This window comes from Schistocerca cancellata, chromosome 1, assembly GCF_023864275.1.
Source record: "Schistocerca cancellata isolate TAMUIC-IGC-003103 chromosome 1, iqSchCanc2.1, whole genome shotgun sequence".
Lineage (NCBI taxonomy): Eukaryota > Metazoa > Arthropoda > Insecta > Orthoptera > Acrididae > Schistocerca > Schistocerca cancellata.
Genome location: NC_064626.1, coordinates 645499857 through 645519464, shown reverse-complemented (window position 1 = coordinate 645519464; position 19608 = coordinate 645499857). Strand labels below are relative to the sequence as shown.

The window sequence follows — 19608 nt, the reverse complement described above, 5'->3', positions numbered from 1 at the left end:
AAAGGTCCCGAGTTCGAGTCTCGGTCGGGCACACAGTTTTAATCTGCCAGGAAGTTTCATATCAGCGCACACTCCGCTGCAGAGTGAAACTCTCATTCTGAAAACATTTTTTATTGTCACTGTGTGTTCCATATAGATTTCGCAACCAATGAACCTTGAAAAGAAAATAGCCCTCGTACTTTCAGAAATCTAGGGACAAGGAAAAATAAAGTTGGCTAGGAGATCACGACAGGTAGCCTCATCTATGTAACTGAAAAGGTGTGGACCACAGCAACGCCTGCTGACGACACTAAGCACACAATAAATAATGGTACTACAATACGATAATGCAATGGCTATGTTTTCCAAATTACGGAGAAGTGTTCCTTCGGACATGTACCTATGTCCGAAGCAACAGGAACTGCAGGTACAACAGCCTTTATGGGCTACATGAAATTAATTGGCAGTTGCGAATATGGACAAACACCAGTTTTATAATGGAATGACAACAATGAAAATTTGTGCACGACCGGGTCTCGAACCCGGATTTCCCGCTTATTGCGCGTGGTCACCTTAGGATTAGGCTACCTGAACACGACTCACAGACACACAAACTTCCATATGTTGTCAAACATTAATTCTTCACCCTGCTCTCTTACATTCATTACATATATTCCCGTACAAGGGAGATATTTTTACGTGAAAGTCGCTTGACCGGTGTCGGTGGATAAACACGATACTAAAGTCCCTGTGTTATACCAAATTACGATGCAGTGTTCCTTTTGACGCGCATTGCATCGTTAGTTGGAGTAAAACAGGCACTGCAGTATCGTATTTATCTGCCGATACCGGGCAGGCGACTTTCACGTAAAAATATCTCCCCTTTACTGAAATATACATAGTGGATGTACGAGTACAGGTTGTAGATACATGGTTGACGACATACGGAAGTTTGGGTCTGGTCGTGAGTCATGTTCGGGTAGATAAATGGCAAGGCGACCGCTAGCGATAAGTGGAAAATCCTGGTTCGAGTCCCGGGTCGGAACAAATTTTCATTCTCATCATTCCTTTATACAAGTGATGGTTGTCCATATTCGCAGCTGCGAATTAATTTCATGGAAATAATATTAGTCACATCCTCCAAAGAGTACACCGATTGCTTTGGAGTGCGGTAGATGCAGAACTCGTACCAGGCGTAAGGAGCGTGGTCGTTCAGAGATCCTGACTGAAAGACACCACCGACGAGTATCCCCGTTGTCAATGACAACCGGTTCCAAACCTGACAGGAATTACTACTATCAGTGAATGCAGGGTACATCTCAAGCAGTTTCCCAGTGAACACTGTGAAGAGATCTGCATACAATGGACGTCTGGAGTTGAATACTATGACAGGCCTTTGCTTACAGCGGCATATGAAGCTGCTTGTCTTCAGTACACGAAGCAACACTGAACACTGCACGTTTACTACCTGGAGGCGTGTATTGTGGTCGGACGAGTCGTGACTTTGCCTCTTTTTATATGACGCATGGCCCAAGGAGAAGTTTAACCAGCAGTGTGCGGAGGGTGCATTTCAGACCAGCGGTGGGTCCGTGATATTTGGGTGTGTCTTTCGTACCAGGAGCCAGTCAGATTGCGGTGAATACGAACCAGGATATATTATTTCACCATTCTACATCTACGTCTACATCTACATCCATACTCCGCAAGCCACCTGACGGTGTGTGGCGTAGGGTACCTTGAGTACCTCTATCGGTTCTCCCTTCTATTCCAGTCTCGTATTGTTCGTGGAAAGAAGGATTGACGGTATGGCTCTGTGTGGGCTCTATCTCGCTGATTTTATCCTCATGGCCTCTTCGCGAGATATACGTAGGAGGGAGCAATATACTGCTTGACCCCTCGGTGAAGGTATGTTCTCGAAACTTCAACAAAAGCTGGTACCGAGCTACTGAGCGTCTCTCCCGCAGAGTCTTCCACTGGGGTTTATCTATCATCTACGTAACGCTTTCGCGATTACTAAATGATCCTGTAACGAAGCGCGCTGCTCTCCGTTGGATCTTCTCTATCTCTTCTATCAACCCTATCTGGTACGGATCCCACACTGCTGAGCAGTATTCAAGCAGTGGGCGAACAAGCGTACTGTAACCTACTTCCTTTGCTTTCGGATTGCATTTCCTTAGGATTCTTTCAATGAATCTCAGTCTGGCATTTGCTTTACCGACGATCAACTTTATATGATCATTCCATTTTAAATCACTCCTAATGCGTACTCCCAGATAATTTATGGAATTAACTGCTTCCAGTTGCTGACCTGCTATATTGTAGCTAAATGATATGGGATCTTTCTTTCTATGTATTCGCAGCACATTATACTTGTCTACATTGAGATTCAATTGCCATGCCTTGCACTATTCGTCAATTCGCTGCAGATCCTCCTGCATTTCAGTACAATTTTCCATTGTTAAAACCTCTCGATATACCACAGCATCATCCGCAAAAAGCCTCAGTGAACTTCCGATGTCATCCACAAGGTCATTTATGTATATTGTGAATAGCAACGGTCCTACGACACTCCCCTGCGGCACACCTGAAATCACTCTTACTTCGGAAGACTTCTCTCCATTGAAAATGACATGCTGCGTTATATTCTCGGTGCACAGTTGTTCTTCTACCTCTACAGGATGATTGTATGCCGTAGGGACTCCTTTCTTCCAAGATAACAGCCAGACTCAGAGGACTACATGCATACGGTCCTTGTTTGACGAACACTCAGACGCTCTGTACCACCTCGACTGGCCGCTGGGTGACATAAGCCGTGGCATACTCCCTAATACCGTGTCCGACCTCCCTTTGCCCAGCGTAGTCCAGCAACTCGACATACCATGGACGCAACAAGTCGTTGGAAGTCCCCTGCAGAAACATTGAGTCATACTGCCTCTATAGCCATTCATAATTGCGAAAGTGTTGCCGGTGCAGGATTATGTGCACGAACTGACCTCTTGATTGCGTCCCATAAACGTTCGATGGAATTCATGTCAGGTGATCTGGTTGACCAAATCACTGGCTCGAATTGCCCACAATATTCTTCAAACCAATCACGAACAGTTGTGACCCCATGACATGGCGCATTGTCAGCCGTAAATATTCCATCATTGTTTGGGAACATGAAGGCCATGAATGGCTACAAACGGTCTCCAAGGAGTCGAACATAAATTTTGACAGTCAATAATAGGTGCAGTTGGTCCGGACGACTCTTTCATTCCATTGTTGTTGTTGTTGTTGTGGTCTTCAGTCCTGAGACTGGTTTGATGCAGCTCTCCATCCTACTCTATCCTGTGCAAGCTTCTTCATCTCCCGGTACTTACTACAACCTACATCCCTCTGAATCTGCTTAGTGTATTCATCTCTTGGTCTCCCTCTACGATTTTTACCCTCCACGCTGCCCTCCAATGCTAAATTTGTGATCCCCTGGTGCCTCAGAACATGTCCTACTAACCGGTCCCTTCTTCTAGTCAAGTTGTGCCACAAACTCCTCTTCTCCACAATTCCATTCAATACTTCCTCATTAGTTATGTGATCTACCCATCTAATCTTCAGCATTCTTCTGTAGCACCACATTTCGAAAGCTTCAATGCTCTTCTTGTCCAAAGTATTTATCGTCCATGTTTCACTTCCATACATGGCTACACTCCATACAAATACTTTCAAAAACGACTTCCTGACACATAAATCTATACTCGATGTTAACAAATTTCTCTTCTTCAGAAACGCTTTCCTTGCCATTGCCAGTCTACATTTTATATCTTCTCTACTTCGACCATCATCAGTTATTTTGCTCCCCAAATAGCAAAACTCCTTTACTACTTTAAGTGTCTCATTTCCTAATCTAATTCCCTCAGCATCACCCGACTTAATTCCACTACATTCCATTATCATCGTTTTGTTTTTGTTGATGTTCATCTTATATTCTCCTTTCAAGACATTGTCCATTCCTTTCAACTGCTCTTCCAAGTCCTTTGCTGTCTCTGACAGAATTACAATGTCATCGGCGAACCTCAAAGTTTTTATTTCTTCTCCATGAATTTTAATACCTACTCCGAATTTTTCTTTTGTTTCCTTTACTGCTTGCTCAATATACAGATTTAATAACATCGGGGAGATGCTACAACCCTGTCTCACCCCCTTCCCAACCACTGCTTCCCTTTCATGCCCCTCGACTCTTATAACAGCAATCTGGTTTCTGTACAAATTGTAAATAGCCTTTCGCTCCCTGTATTTTACCCCTGTCACCTTTAGAATTTGAAAGATAGTATTCCAGTCAACATTGTCAAAAGCTTTCTCTAAGTCTACAAATGCTAGAAATGTAGGTTTGCCTTTCCTTAATGTTTCTTCTAAGATAAGTCGTAGGGTCAGTATTGCCTCACGTGTTCCAATATTTATACGGAATCCATACTGATCTTCCCCGAGGTCGGCTTCTACCAGTTTTTCCATTCGTCTGTAAGGAATTCGCGTTAATATTTTGCAGCTGTGACTTATTAAACTGATAGTTCGGTAATTTTCACATCTGTCAACACCTGCTTTCTTTGGTATTGGAATTATTATATTCTTCTTTAAGTCTGAGGGTATTTCGCCTGTCTCATACATATTGCTTCATTCCTTATAAACGCCATTATAGAGCCACCACCAGCTTGCACAGCGTCTTGTTGGCAACTGGGAGTCATGGCTCCATGGGGTCTGTGTCACACTGGAACCCTATCGTCAGCTCTTGCAAACAGAAATCGGGACTCATCTGACCAGGCCATGATTTTCCAAACGTCCAGGGTCCAAGCGGCATAGTCACGAACCCAGGAGAGGCGCTGGAGGCGATGCCGTGCTGTTAGCAAAGGCACTCGCGTCGGTCGTCTGCTGTCATAGCCCAATAACGGTTAACGGATACGTACGTTATTTGTCCCACACTGATTTCTGCCATTATTTCACGCAATGCTGCTTGTTAGTTAGCACTGACAACTGTACGCAAACGCCTCTGCTCTCGATCGTTAAATGAAGGCCGTCAGCCACTGTACTGTCGTTTGTGAGAAGTAATGCCTGAAATTTGGTATTTTCGGCATACTCTTGACAAGGTGGAGCTCGTAATATTGAATTCCCTAACGATTTCCGAAATAGAATGTCCCATGCGTCTAGCTTCATCTATCATTCCGCATTCAGAGTCTGTTAATTTCAGTCGTGAGGCCATTAACACTTCGAATACCTTTTAAATACGGTGAATCACCTGAATACAAATGGCAGTCCCGCTAATGCACTGCCCTTCTATACCCTGTTACGCGTTACTACAGCCGTCTGTATATGTGCATATCACTATCCCATAACTTCCGTCACGTCAGTGTGCCTGGAACAGCAGATTATTCGGACTGATTAGCATCGTTAGAGAAATGAAATTTCGCTCTGCAGCGTAGTGGGCGCTGATTTGAAACTTCCTGACAACTGTGGACCGGACTGAAACTCAAACCTAGGACTTCTGCGTATCGAGGGCAAGTGCTCTACCGACTGAACTATCCAACATGGCTCACAACCTACCCGCAGAGCTTTACTTGCTCCTACCTTTCAATCTTCACAGGCCCTGCATACTTTGCAGAAGTAGCACTCCGTTGAAACAGTCCCTGCCAATTGGTGGCTGGACCGTTTCATTGAATCCGATGTCTACCTCTACTTGTTCTTTGATTTTGCACCCCCCACTCCCCTCTTCAGTAGACAGGAGTGAGCAAAGCATTAATATATAGCAGAAACAACTGCATAAGTTCAATAAATAAGAACTCTCTTATCCTAGCTTCTTCCAGTTATGATGTACTTGCATTTTACAGAACAGGTAGAGAAGAAGCAGTTCTGATCACTGGATATGAGAGATTAAACAGTAATTGTAATTTCAGTTCTCGGCCTCAGCCCTGAATTAAGAAACGGATGTCAAGACCTCGGTGTAGGTAGCACCAATTCGTCACAGGAGACATGGTCTCGTCCGCATGAAGGCTCTGTAAGCCATTCCGGCTGCGGCACTCCATGACAACAACCGATAACTGCGCGTCCTTTGTACGTGGTCTAAAGCGAGTTGGAAAGAGAAATCCTTCATCGGCTGGCTAGGTGGCTGTCCTGGCTGTGGCAAGACGCCACTGCAGTTAAGCATCCCAGTGTTCTCTAACAATGTACGTTCCTCACATGGCACCTCTAAAGGCGGCGCAGAACGAATAACTCTTGTCATCAGACGCTCGAAATCGTCTGGGATCAAATAGAAGAAGGGGAAGAGTTCTTTGTATCATCTGACGCGATTTTGACAACAGGACATTTTCTAAAAGGTTCTAGAATTCTCGGCCAACCTGGCGCCAGACAGTTGGTTGTGCAAACACGCTCTTTCTCCCTCTTTTAATCTCTTTAGTCTTAGGTAGAAATTTTCCACTCGATATTAACAAGTGGGGACGGCAGGAAGCTGGCTTCTCTCTGTCCCATTTGCTGGTCCCTATAATTCCACATCGATGGGAAACGCACGACAAGTACACTCCAGGAAATTGAAATGAGAACACCGTGAATTCATTGTCCCAGGAAGGGGAAACTTTATTGACACATTCCTGGGGTCAGATACATCACATGATCACACTGACAGAACCACAGGCACATAGATACAGGCAACAGAGCATGCACAATGTCGGCACTAGTACAGTGTATATCCACCTTTCGCAGCAATGCAGGCTGCTATTCTCCCATGGAGACGATCGTAGAGATGCTGGATGTAGTCCTGTGGAACGGCTTGCCATGCCATTTCCACCTGGCGCCTCAGTTGGACCAGCGTTCGTGCTGGACGTGCAGACCACGTGAGACGACGCTTCATCCAGTCCCAAACATGCTCAATGGGGGACAGATCCGGAGATCTTGCTGGCCAGGGTAGTTGACTTACACCTTCTAGAGCACGTTGGGTGGCACGGGATACATGCGGACGTGCATTGTCCTGTTGGAACAGCAAGTTCCCTTGACGGTCTAGGAATGGTAGAACGATGGGTTCGATGACGGTTTGGATGTACCGTGCACTATTCAGTGTCCCCTCGACGATCACCAGTGGTGTACGGCCAGTGTAGGAGATCGCTCCCCAAACCATGATGCCGGGTGTTGGCCCTGTGTGCCTCGGTCGTATGCAGTCCTGATTGTGGCGCTCACCTGCACGGCGCCAAACACGCATACGACCATCATTGGCACCAAGGCAGAAGCGCAGAAGCGACTCTCATCGCTGAAGACGACACGTCTCCATTCGTCCCTCCATTCACGCCTGTCGCGACACCACTGGAGGCGGGCTGCACGATGTTGGGGCGTGAGCGGAAGACGGCCTAACGGTGTGCGGGACCGTAGCCTAGCTTCATGGAGACGGTTGCGAATGGTCCTCGCCGATACCCCAGGAGCAACAGTGTCCCTAATTTGCTGGGAAGTGTCGGTGCGGTCCCCTACGGCACTGCGTAGGATCCTACGGTCTTGGCGTGCATCCGTGCGTCGCTGCGGTCCGGTCCCAGGTCGACGGGCACGTGCACCTTCCGCCGACCACTGGCGACAACATCGATGTACTGTGGAGACCTCACGCCCCACGTGTTGAGCAATTCGGCGGTACGTCCACCCGGCCTCCCGCATGCCCACTATACGCCCTCGCTCAAAGTCCGTCAACTGCACATACGGTTCACGTCCACGCTGTCGCGGCATGCTACCAGTGTTAAAGACTGCGATGGAGCTCCGTATGCCACGGCAAACTGGCTGACACTGACGGCGGCGGTGCACAAATGCTGCGCAGCTAGCGCCATTCGACGGCCAACACCGCGGTTCCTGGTGTGTCCGCTGTGCCGTGCGTGTGATCATTGCTTGTACAGCCCTCTCGCAGTGTCCGGAGCAAGTATGGTGGGTCTGACACACCGGTGTCAATGTGTTCTTTTTTCCATTTCCAGGAGTGTAGTTACTTGCCTGATTGGCGGATAAATTGTTGCTACGAAGTGATTTCCTAACCCATGCGTTTTCGTACACGGAGCCAAGTGACGCTCAAAACCGAAGTACAAGGAGAATCACTCTGACGTTCTCCAGAAATGCTAGTCCCGCAAGGTACACAGCATAACTTCTGTGAAGTGTGCGACGACACACTGCAAGTTCAGACTGAACGGAAACATGCACTGTCGGGTTCACGTCAGGAGTCAAGCAGTCCATTCATTACTAATGATTCCTGCATCCTGGAGGAAGGTGTTACGAGGTGTGTGCATTGTGCTCCTGGCTTGCTGACTTGGAAGAGGAACCTATCGGCGAAATGTTGAATGCAGGGCTGGACAGTCGGTTGAAGGATCCTGTTCCGACACTGTTCAGCTCCCAAATTACCTCCCGCAAAACCCAAAGTGATTAGATACTTAACGGCTTACGACATCCGCACACTGCACCGCCCCAAAACACGACTTGAACCATCTCTCTTCTGAGGCAGTGCGCAATGCATGCCAGGCTGGTTTGATACCTAGCCGCCTGCACAGTGTTCTACAACGATCATCAACTGTCGGGCAAATCCTGCACTCAAAATTCAAGTGACCCGACGCCAAGGACCCACGTTCAGTTCCAGGAGTTCGCTTTCCACCTTCTCCATATATCACAGTCCTAGTTCGGACTGTTGTGGGCTGTACTTTTGTTCTTAGTGAACCCCTCAAGGCCAATTTGATCGTCTAGAGGCGTTTGGGTACTGTCTGTGTCGACGCAGCTCTCCCAGTTGCTTCGATAATGGCAGCACTCAGTTCTGTCGCAATGTTCTCAGGGAACCTACAAGCCATACGCAAGTACGAGTCATCAGCTAGTGCTGCTGACCACGAGTGACCACTACATGGCAGGTCTTGAGTGTTTTATGTCTCACAGTAGCGGTTGTTAGTCAGCTAGTTACATGTTCCATAGATTATTTGAACGACTATTTTATCGAAATAACGTGAAACGAGTCATTTTACAGGTATACATGATTAGTGTTAACATTAATGAACACATTATTTTTTAGTCCTATTCAAGCTACTACATTGAAAAACTAGTTTTTTTACCTGCTAACAATATTTAAATAGACATTCGTCCATGAATAGAAGGAGATGTACAGAAGAAATGATTTTAGGTTAGATTCAGAACTTGCTTTTGCTACCTGACAGACATTTTATGGTATTAGGCAAATGATCAAAAATTTTTGTTGCTGAAAATTGATCTCCCTCTTCCCTCCAGTTCAAATTTTTATTTATATGTACACCTAAAAATTTGGCGCATTCTATCCTGTTTCCTAACTCCTGTTCATGTGCTACATCAGTTGTTGATATGACTCTATTTGTTGTACAGAACTGAGTATGGTCTATTTCTTCAGAACTTTTGTAAAACATCGATAACAATCCTTCTGTTTCCAGAATGAAATATACACCCTGCAGCGGAATGTGCGCAGATTTTGAAACTTCCTGGCAGATTAAAATTGTGTGCACGACCGAGACTCGAAGTCGGGACCTTTGCCTTTCGCGGGCAAGTTGGTAGACCACTTGCCCGCACAAGGCAAAGGTCCCGAGTTCGAGTCTCGGTCCGACACACAGTTTTAATCTGCCAGGTAGTTTCAGTCCATCTGTTGCTTCCTCTCTAACAGGATTTAATATAACACTAGTATCGTCCGCAAATGTGCCAGTTATGCTTGTTGAATGTTAAATGGAAAGTCATTCATACATATGTAGGGAATACGAATGGAACCAAAATTTAACCATGTGGACTCCCTTTGTGGTTTGTCCCAGTATTGTCTGAATCATTCAGTACAACTTTTGCATTCTGTTTGTTAAGTGTGAGTCAAACTAGTTGAGTATGAAACCATCGATTCCACAGAACTTAATTCTTTCTAAGAGAGTACATCACCTACACAGGTCAATACCAAGTTTGTGATACCGTATTTTGCGGGTGAATGTGTAAATAGCATTCTCAATTGTGTAACCCTTCTGGAATCCAAACAGTGATAGTTTAAGTAAATTGTTTCTACTTAAATCCGAGGAGAATTCTCTTGAGTACCGTACATTACTTTTCGGTATAGTTTGGCAAAACTGTCAGTAAGGAAACTGAACGATAATTATTTCAATCTGCTTTATGGCCTTTCTTATAATGAAGCTTAACAATTGCTTATTTTATCCTGTCCGTAGAAACTTTCTGTGCCAGTGATGCATTACATATGTTACCAAGGATATTGCTTATTAAGTTAAAACAACTTTTCATATTTCTATTGAATGTTTGAATGACGTCGTGGTGTACGCCTATGCAACCATCAAAGCCCCACGCTAACAACCCTTATTGCCGCATAATGACAACACGAGAACGACCTCACTTGGAATGATTCTTCGAGGCACGTTGACAGTGTACACAAACCGCATTGTCCCGTTCGCGATTGTAGACAATGGGATTGCAGCTTTAATTTTACTCCATTACAGAAGATGCTATAGGGAGCGGTTTGTTCCTGTTAAAAGATTATTTATACAAAAATAGCGTTATGCATGTTGTGTGCTGTTGCAAAACTTTTCTTTAGCTGTTTATAGTAGCTGATCGCCAAAGCTATTCTCAGTATTCTAAGCTATTCCGTACACTGATAAAAAATTAGAGGAATTAGAGTTATAATTATTTGTTTAAGATAACTATCTTTTTACTCTCAGTACTTAAATCAAGTAAATTACATGAATATCATGTATACTCAAAATACTGAAAGGAAAATTATTGGAAATTAACAGTGGAGTCATGACAATGTCTCGATGGACAGCAAAAGAAGCAAACAAGAGGTTAAAAACAGCCTGTTAAGATTTAAGGTGAACGATGCACGTATCATACTTAAAATCGTGTCTTTCCGTCCACAGGTATCGGTTTCGTTTCGAGGCGAAACGCGGGTACAGCCCCCGAGGAGATGTGGCCATCGATGACTTCTCCATGAGCCCAGAGTGCTTTGGCCTTGGTAAGTAGCATTCTACTTTCTCCACTTTCTCTCCCTCTCCCCTCCCCCCCCCCCCCACATCCCCCAATTTTGAAGATAAATAATTTCTGTTTATGATTCGTATCCTTACATCTGTGCTTCCATCTGGCATCCATATCGATTAATGATGGGTAGAAACCGTCATACGGCTTCAAGACGGTCATACGAGAGCGCTCTGCACATATGTTCGTTACTATCTGTGTTCAGACTGTTCAGTTTGAAAAAATAAATAAATAAAATAATGAATTATGAAAAATTTCAATGAAAACTTGAAGAAAGCGGTGATGTGTAAATATCAGCTCAGACCAACAAAATACAAGCTCACGGAACATCAAATGAACTTTTGGATTAGACTGAAGAGTCCCTAGCAAACAGGATACAACATGTCGACCTTTATAGAGAGAAAACAGCAGCGTACCCCAAGGGAGTGGTGTTGTTGTCGTTGTGGCCTTCAGTCCAAAAACTGGTTAGATGAAGCGCTCCACGCTAATTTATCCTGTGCAAGTCTCTTCATTTCTGCATAATTACTGAAAACCATATCCATTTAAACCTGCTTACTGTAACCGAGCTACAGTTTTTAGCCCCCCACACTTCTCTCCGTTACCAGATTAACGATTCCTTGATGCCTCGGGATGTGTCCTGTCAACCGACCCCTTCTTTTATGCAAGTAATATCATAAACTTATTTTTTCCCGATTAGATTCGGACCTCTCGATCTACGAATCTGCTCTTTCCAAAAAAGATTTCCGAGCTCCTAAACCTTTACATTCTCGTATAGCAGAGTGGCGTGATCGTGGAAGGTAAAGTCTATGGTCTTCCTACTTCATAACGTACCTGGGCATTTAACAGAAATTTAACAGAAATCATTGTTTGCCCTACCCAGCTGTCAAGCGATTTATTAACTCTGTTAGAAAAGTTTGTGGCATCCCTTCGTGTTTTGATAGTATCTCACGTATGACAGAACATAATGATCAGCAATTTCAGATTTTTCTGTATTCTTTCTTTCCATGCTCTACATTCCTCCCTGACTTTACACGAATTATGAGACTAACTATTGCCTTAATTATTTAAATGTTCCGCTCATTTTATTGTATGTACTCATTTATTTTGCTGTATTCCTGGTTAAATATTGCTGATTTTCCAGTAAGTTTGTTGTTACTCAGTTTTTAGATTTCTGTCACCCCTCATAGCATTTAACTTCCGGGACAGTAAGAGGCTATGTACGCCCTAGACTTTAATCTCGCTTTCAGCAGCCAGAGGGGAAGCTCACTGAAAGTTTACATGTAAACAGGAATTTGCTACCTGTTCTATAGCATTTTCCTATGAATAATACGTTCTCTGTTTCCACATTCCTTTTTTTTAAAAAAAAGTTGTTGAATTCTTTGTTGATTCTATAACCATATCCAACCGATTTCTCCTCACTCGCATCTGTGTTATGTTCTATTACCGACTGCATGTAAATGAAGAACAAATCTGCTATGTTCTTTTATAAAATGCGTCGTACCGTAGTTGTGCTTGTATACTGTTCTCACTTCAGTATTGGATCACAGCATGTGTTCACGTCGACCACTGTCCCTATTGTCCCCATCGCTCAGGTTTTTGCTGAAACGCGGTTTTGTGTCCACTGATCTGTCCACCTCCTCAAAAACAACTTCCCCCACTGGGTATGGCTACAGGATACTTCCTCAGAATTACCAACAATGGTTTATTGGCACGGCTCTAGATGCCCTAATTAACCTTAAAACAACTCGTAGTACATCTGCTGGATCCACGTGCTTTCAGCAAATCTCACAACGGCAGACGGTTGGCGATAGGGGGGGGGGGGGGGGGGTAGGGCTTTTGGGGATTTCTCATACAATTATCCTTTACCGGCTTTCCTGATCCATTAGCGACTGGTGGGTGGGAACAACGACAATCGATAAAGGTCCGTCCACACGCAACGATCTGTCTGCGCAAATGTCTGCGCACATCACATCTGCGCAGACAGATCGTAGCGTGTGCACAGAAGATTTGCACCAACCTGAGGTGTGTGCAAACCTGGAAGTTGGAGTTCGAGGTTTGAGCGAAACCTCTCAAATCTGTGGGTTCAAACCACATCTGCGCAGACAAGTTGGAGCGTGTGGACAGGAGATCGCTGCAAATCTGGCGCGAAACAGCTGTTTGCTCAGTCTAGAGTTTGTGTGCACAGGGCATTAAAATGGCGGATACTCGTCAGTGTTTTCGAGAGTTTGTAAGTGAATTCATTGAAATATATAGAAACCACCCATGTTTGTGGAAGATTAACAGTAAAAAATATAGTGACCGAGGCAAAAAGACAGCAGCATACAATGCTCTAATTGAAAAATTGCGTGCAGTTGACGACTCGGCAAACAGAGAAACGTTAATAAAAAAATAATTTTGTTGCGAACTGGCGAAATTATTTACGGATGGATGTCGAAACTTATAATTATCTCTTAAAGCTTGTAACCCCTCATATTATGAGAAAAAAATCTTGTATGAGAAGGGCAATTTCTCCTCATGAACTGCTGGCGGTAACATTAAGATTCCTATCAACAGGAAGGAGCCACAAGGATTTGGAATTTTCAACTGCAATATCGAAACAAGCGTTAGGTGAAATAATACCCAACACATGTGAAGCTATTTACGCTGTCTTGAAGGATGAGTTCATGGAGGCAAGTCAAGTAAATTAAGTCTGTCAGCGAACTGTTTACCGAAAAGAGTTATCCAAAGTTCAGAAATCTAGAAGATTTGGTGTAGGAGTAGATCAAGCATACCAGCCAACTTTATGTTATTTTGATCTGCTTGGCTTTCTTAGTGATCAAGAAACGCCAAGACCAAGCAGGAGTACAATTGAAGATGAAATTCGAGTGTCAATGTGCGAGGAAATGGAACACGAGGTAATGTAAAACAAAACAGGTTCGCCCTGCAACTCTCAAAGTAAATTTACGTGAGAAAACAGCTTTCGCTTTAGCAGCCACTGTCTACACTATTTTGACCGCTTTCTCTGTTTCCTGCGGTTGCTCTGAATGTTTTTTGCAACACAAATTGCGAACACAGACCACAACAGAACTTCCTCCATTTCTATATTTCAAAATAACTGATTTAAATTTTTGACGTTTACGAGGAGCGTAGTCGCTTGCCACTGATATTTCACTTCTGCACCGACAGATGGCGAGCGAGTAGTAGATTGGGGTTTTTGTCGTGTGAACACATCACATTTGCAGCGATCTTTTGCATGTACAGACATCTGCGCCGATGTCTGCGCAGACAGATCGTTGCGTGTGGACCAGGCTTAAGCCGCAGTGTGAGTGCTAATATCTCTGATTTTCTCATCGTGGTCATTTTGTGAAATGTATGGTGGGTGAAATGATAAGCCACCTGAATCTTCATAAAAATACTATCGTGGATTCTTAACAGCAAATTTCTCCGTAACTCTCGATGTCTGTCTTTTTGTATCTAGAGTTTCTTTTTTTAATCCTACCTGGCAAGGGTATCATTACTCAATACTCTGTCGAACGAGCGTTTTGTAAGCAACTTCTTTTCTCAGAATTATTCCAGTTAATTTCATCCTGACGTCTACTTTTACTACAGCTAGTAAAATAAGGTAAATCTACACACATCAAATGGTTCAAATGGCTCTGAGCACTATGGGACTTAACATCTGTGGTCATCAGTCCCCTAGAACTTAGAACTACTTAAACCTAACTAACCTAAGGACATCACACACATCCATGCCCGAGGCAGGATTCGAACCTGCGACCGTAGCGGTCACGCTCTACACACATCAAAAAACTTTTGCATCACCCCGGTTCCCACAACTCCTAAAGACAGACGTTGACTGTGTATATTGTATCACAGACACAGTCCCTTTGATTGTTCAGAGATGTCACTAAACCCGCCCAAAGATGTAAACAAACATGAATGAGCAGAGCTTATTAGACGGAGGGGGTCCGTCAGCCGATCAATTCCAGTCATTCCACCAGGAAGGAGGTACACGGCTCGTGTTGTCTGTAGTTCAAACATGCCTAGACGGTCAATACCGCCGTTCGATAGCGTCCGCCTTGTTACTTTCTGCCACAAAGGGCTCTCAACAAGGGAAGTGTCCAGGCATCTCGGAGTGAACCAAAGCGATGTTGTTAGGACGTGGACTAGATGCAGAGAGACAGGAACTGTCGATGACATGCCTCGCTCAGGCTGCCCAAGGGCTACTGCTGCAGTGGATGACCGCTACCTACGGATTATGGCTCGGAGGAACCCTGACAACAACGCCACCATGTTGAATAATGCTTTTCGTGCAGCCACAGGACGTTGTGTTACGACTCAAACTGTGCGCAATAGGCTGCATGATGCGCAACTTCACTCCCAACCTCCATGGCGAGGTCCATCTTTGCAACCGCAGCACCATGTAGCGCGGTACAGATGAGCCCAACAAACAAGCGGAATGGACCGCTCAAGATTGGCGTCACGTTCTCTTCACCGATGAGTGTCGCATATGCCTGCAACCAGACAGTCGTCGGTGACGTGTTTGGAGGCTGAACGCCTTAGACACTGTCCAGGGAGTGCAGCAAGATGGAGGTTCCCTGCTGTTTTGGGGTGGCACTATCTGGGACCTACGTACGTCGCTGGTAGTCATGGAAGGCGCCGTAACGGCTGTACGATACGTGAATGCCATTCTCCGACCGATAGTGCAACCATATCGGCAGCATATTGGCGAGGCATATTGGACGACAATTCGCGCCTCCATCGTGCACACCTTGTGAATGACTTCCTTCAGGATAACGACATCGCTCGACTAGAGTGACCAGCATGTCCTCCAGACATGAATCATATCTAACATGCCTGGGATAGATTGAAAAGGGCTATTTATGGACAACGTGACCCACCAACCACTCTGAGGGATCTGATGCCGAATTGCCATTGAGGAATGGGACAATCTGGACCAACAGTCCTTGATAAACTTGTGGATAGTATGCCACGACAAATAGAGGCATGCATCAAAGCAAGAGAACGTGATACTCGGTACCAGAGGTACCGCTGTGTCACAGAAATCTGGACCACCACCTCTGAAAGTCTCGCTGTATGGTGCTACAACATGCAATGTGTGGTTTTTCATGAACAATAGAAAGGGCAGAAATGATGTTTAAGTTGATCTCTATTCCAGTTTTCTGTACATATTCCGGGAATCTCGGAACCGAGATACGTGCATTTTAGGTTCCTCCGAATGGTTATTCCAAGGTATTCTGTCCTAAATATTTTATGATTTCCCTATTTCCATTGATTAACTGCCAATAGTGTAATGTCGAACATCTGTAGGTCTTCCAGCATTTCATTTCAGTTTTGTGATATGGCAACTTTCCTCTAAACAACATTATCGTTCTCACGGCGCTTCTGACGTTTTCCACTAGATCAGTTATATGTATCGTAAACAGTAACGGCCCTATAATTCCCTTCCGGTGCTCTGCAAGTTATCTTTACAGCTGCTGATTTCGTCTCTTTAAGAATGGCGTATTAAGTTCTGTCTGTCTGTCTGTCTGTCCGCTAAGCAGTTGTGCGTAGCTGCATCACACTATAGTAAAACAACTCTGCTCTTAATTGAAGTACGTATGTGACAGCTCCGAATGCATCAGTTATCTACATTATTGTATGAAATGCCTGGGCTAGCAGGACAGAACGGGTTAGGTTGTGGAAAGGGACCAAAATAGGTTGCTGTCAGTTACACTCAACATACTAACTTTATTTGTCCATACACAATATTGCACAAGACTGCAAAACACTCAAGGTTTTAATCAATCTCCTTTGATTAACCTTAGATCGGCTGAAGACCACGCTCAAAATTCAAAACGCAAGGCCTAAGCAAGAAATTGACATACAAGGTTCTTCTGGAGGTTTCACCCAAAATATTTTCTAAATCTTCAATGTAAACAGGTGAAGGCCTTATCAATTTAATTTTAATTGAACTTGGTTGGAGGCCGCATATTAAGCAATAAGAACAGTTTCAATCAAAAGGCAGAAGGCCTTATCTTAAAACGTTCCCAGCAAACCAAAGCATCACAATCTTATGCCTTAAGGGCAAGATAAGAACATTAATTTAACAGATATCAACACTCGGCTGAAGGCCGCACATCAGCAAATAATTTAACGGCTTAAGCCATAAAAGAAAAGTTCCAATCCAAAAGGCAGAAGGCCTTACCTTAAAACATTTCATATAAAATAAAGAATAACAATCTCATGCCTAAAGGGCAAGACAAGGACATCAATTTAAGAGATATTAATACTCGGCTAAAGGCCACACATCAACCAACTAACTAAAACTCAAACAGGGAAGTTACTATGTAACAGACACGGAACGGCGCTCGGAAATTTCCAGGGATCGGCCTGGAATTGTAACACTAACGCCCATTTAGGCGAGACAGGCAGCCTGACCAACACTCTTAATCGGAAGGCAACCCAACCGACAGACAGCCGACGAACCAACCAACTACCTGATTTCGGTCACCAGATCAAAAGCACTACAAGCAAAATGCGAGAGAGACGAGAAGACCAGTAACGCTCGTGTTCAAATACAGGTGTGTTAATAAGCCAAGGCACAATAACTACTGACATACGTGAACATCGCAACGGCTGTGGAACTACACGCCGTGGCGGACTGCACCAACACGGTAAGAAAACACTCACTTGCTGCTCTGTCGCAGCCGACCAACTGGCTACTGCAGTACGCAGACAGCATTACAGCATTTAAAGCATTGCTCAGTCGAACTGACACAAGGTACACAGTGTTGCTCGAAACACAGCCACAAGAAACTCGAACACTCGTAAAATGAATCACTGATAAACAACTAGAACAATTCACAGGCGGACACACACACAAAACCGAAAGACGGTCGGTGACGAAACACACGTCGTCTGACCAGACGACCGACCAACAACTAACCAAGGTCGTTGCCACTCAAACCATGTGTGTCAGCGACGGTCTGGTGAGTCTTGACTATCCGGAGCTCACTGCAGCTCCAGCCCGACTCAACCCTACGTCCGTCCGGAACTGGGAGGCACGACGATCCGGGCACACTGGCTCGGACCCAATCATGCAGAGGTAACTCTTGCCCATTGGCCACGACGTCTCTGCACAAGAAGGAACCGATCCACGTCCAGCAAGATGATCCAGTGACGAGGCTCAGAGACGGTCGAAAGGCCAAACACACGTCGCCCAAAGAGGCGACCAATTGAACGACCGACCAAGGGTCATTCCCACTGCCACCTCCGTCCGTCGGACAGTTCATCCTGTGTCGCGAGCGGTCGGCGAGCACTGGCTGTCCGCGCCTCCCTAGCGCTCCCTCCCCGACTGCTGCTACGTCCTGACTACACTTCTGCCGCGTTCCAACTCAACGACTCCAGGTCTGATCTCCCACTGACTGCTAGACACACGACAACCCGGAAATACTATCGGTCGCCCAGAGATAGTACGACAGTGCTGTTATCGATACGCACTGCTGCTGCCGCTCACGGGCAGACAAGACAGCAATGCAGTGACACCAGTAATTGAAATTAAAATTACGAGGCGGTCGTACGATAAAAACAAGATCTTAAATAAAGATGGCACGAACATGAGCCACGCACGGCTCACTGTATACGCCGTTTCCTGAGTTGCCTCAGAAAATGTACTTATTTTCCAGATACTGACTTCAAGTACACACCTGATTTCTCTGATTGTGAGTAGTAATTCCTGTTAATTTCCACTTAAAATTCTCAGCTAGGGGCCGCATGATTTTTATTTATTTACACACCACTGCTACGTCAAATATGTCTGTCTTCAGCTAAGCATAAGAGGCCAGCATATACAGAGTGTTAGGGGTACGTAGATATTTTTATTGGTGGCAGTGTACCGAACAACATTGCACCAGTATTTACTTCATTTGCAGACTAACAATCGTAACTATTGGGAGTAATATGGTTTGAGATTGGTGAGTACCTCCAAGCACATACGGCAAAAGCCAGCCATTAATGCCTATTTTCCCTGGGCGGCAGGCCAGATGCAAAGCGATCGTCGTTCACTTTGTAGTGCAATTACGACCGTTCAGAAAACATCAAGTAGTAAATTATGTGACGTGTTTGCAGGAACACTGCTTGACGCCGAGAAAAAAGCAACTAACTCACTGAAGTGGGTACATATTAAAGTACCAATGATTATAATGTTTGCACATCCCGTATGGCTACTTATCTACATCATTCTTTCTGCGAGTCCCTCGTTCATGCACTGAAGGTACAAGGCGTGTCGACCGGCCGCTATGCCATGTGGCGTCGTGTAGATGTGGTATGGGCTCAGCACACCAATCTCCCGACCGCTCCGTCGACTTTCCAGACCTTGGGGCCGTTATTTCTCAATCAAGTAGTTCCTTAAGTGGCATCACAAGGCCGGGTGCACTCCGTACCAGCCCTCCTAACTCCTTGGGCCCGCATCTCGTGGTCGTGCGGTAGCGTTCTCTCTTACCACGCCCGGGTTCCCGGGTTCGATTCCCGGCGGGGTCAGGGATTTCTCTGCCTCGTGATGGCTGGGTGTTGTGTGCTGTCCTTAGGTTAGTTAGGTTTAAGTAGTTCTAAGTTCTAGTGGACTGATGACTATAGCTGTTAAGT

General features: G+C 45.0%; 1 protein-coding gene across 3 annotated transcripts in view; it reads left to right on the top strand.

The window, feature by feature from the left end:
• LOC126183396 (leukocyte tyrosine kinase receptor) overlaps positions 1-19608 on the top strand; it is a 974779-nt gene that overhangs the window by 490394 nt on the left and 464777 nt on the right. For all 3 annotated transcript variants that reach the window (XM_049925358.1, XM_049925343.1, XM_049925351.1), the window contains exon 8: positions 10869-10963. In XM_049925358.1, the coding sequence (XP_049781315.1) occupies positions 10869-10963 (95 nt within the window). The remainder of the gene's footprint in view (positions 1-10868; positions 10964-19608) is intronic.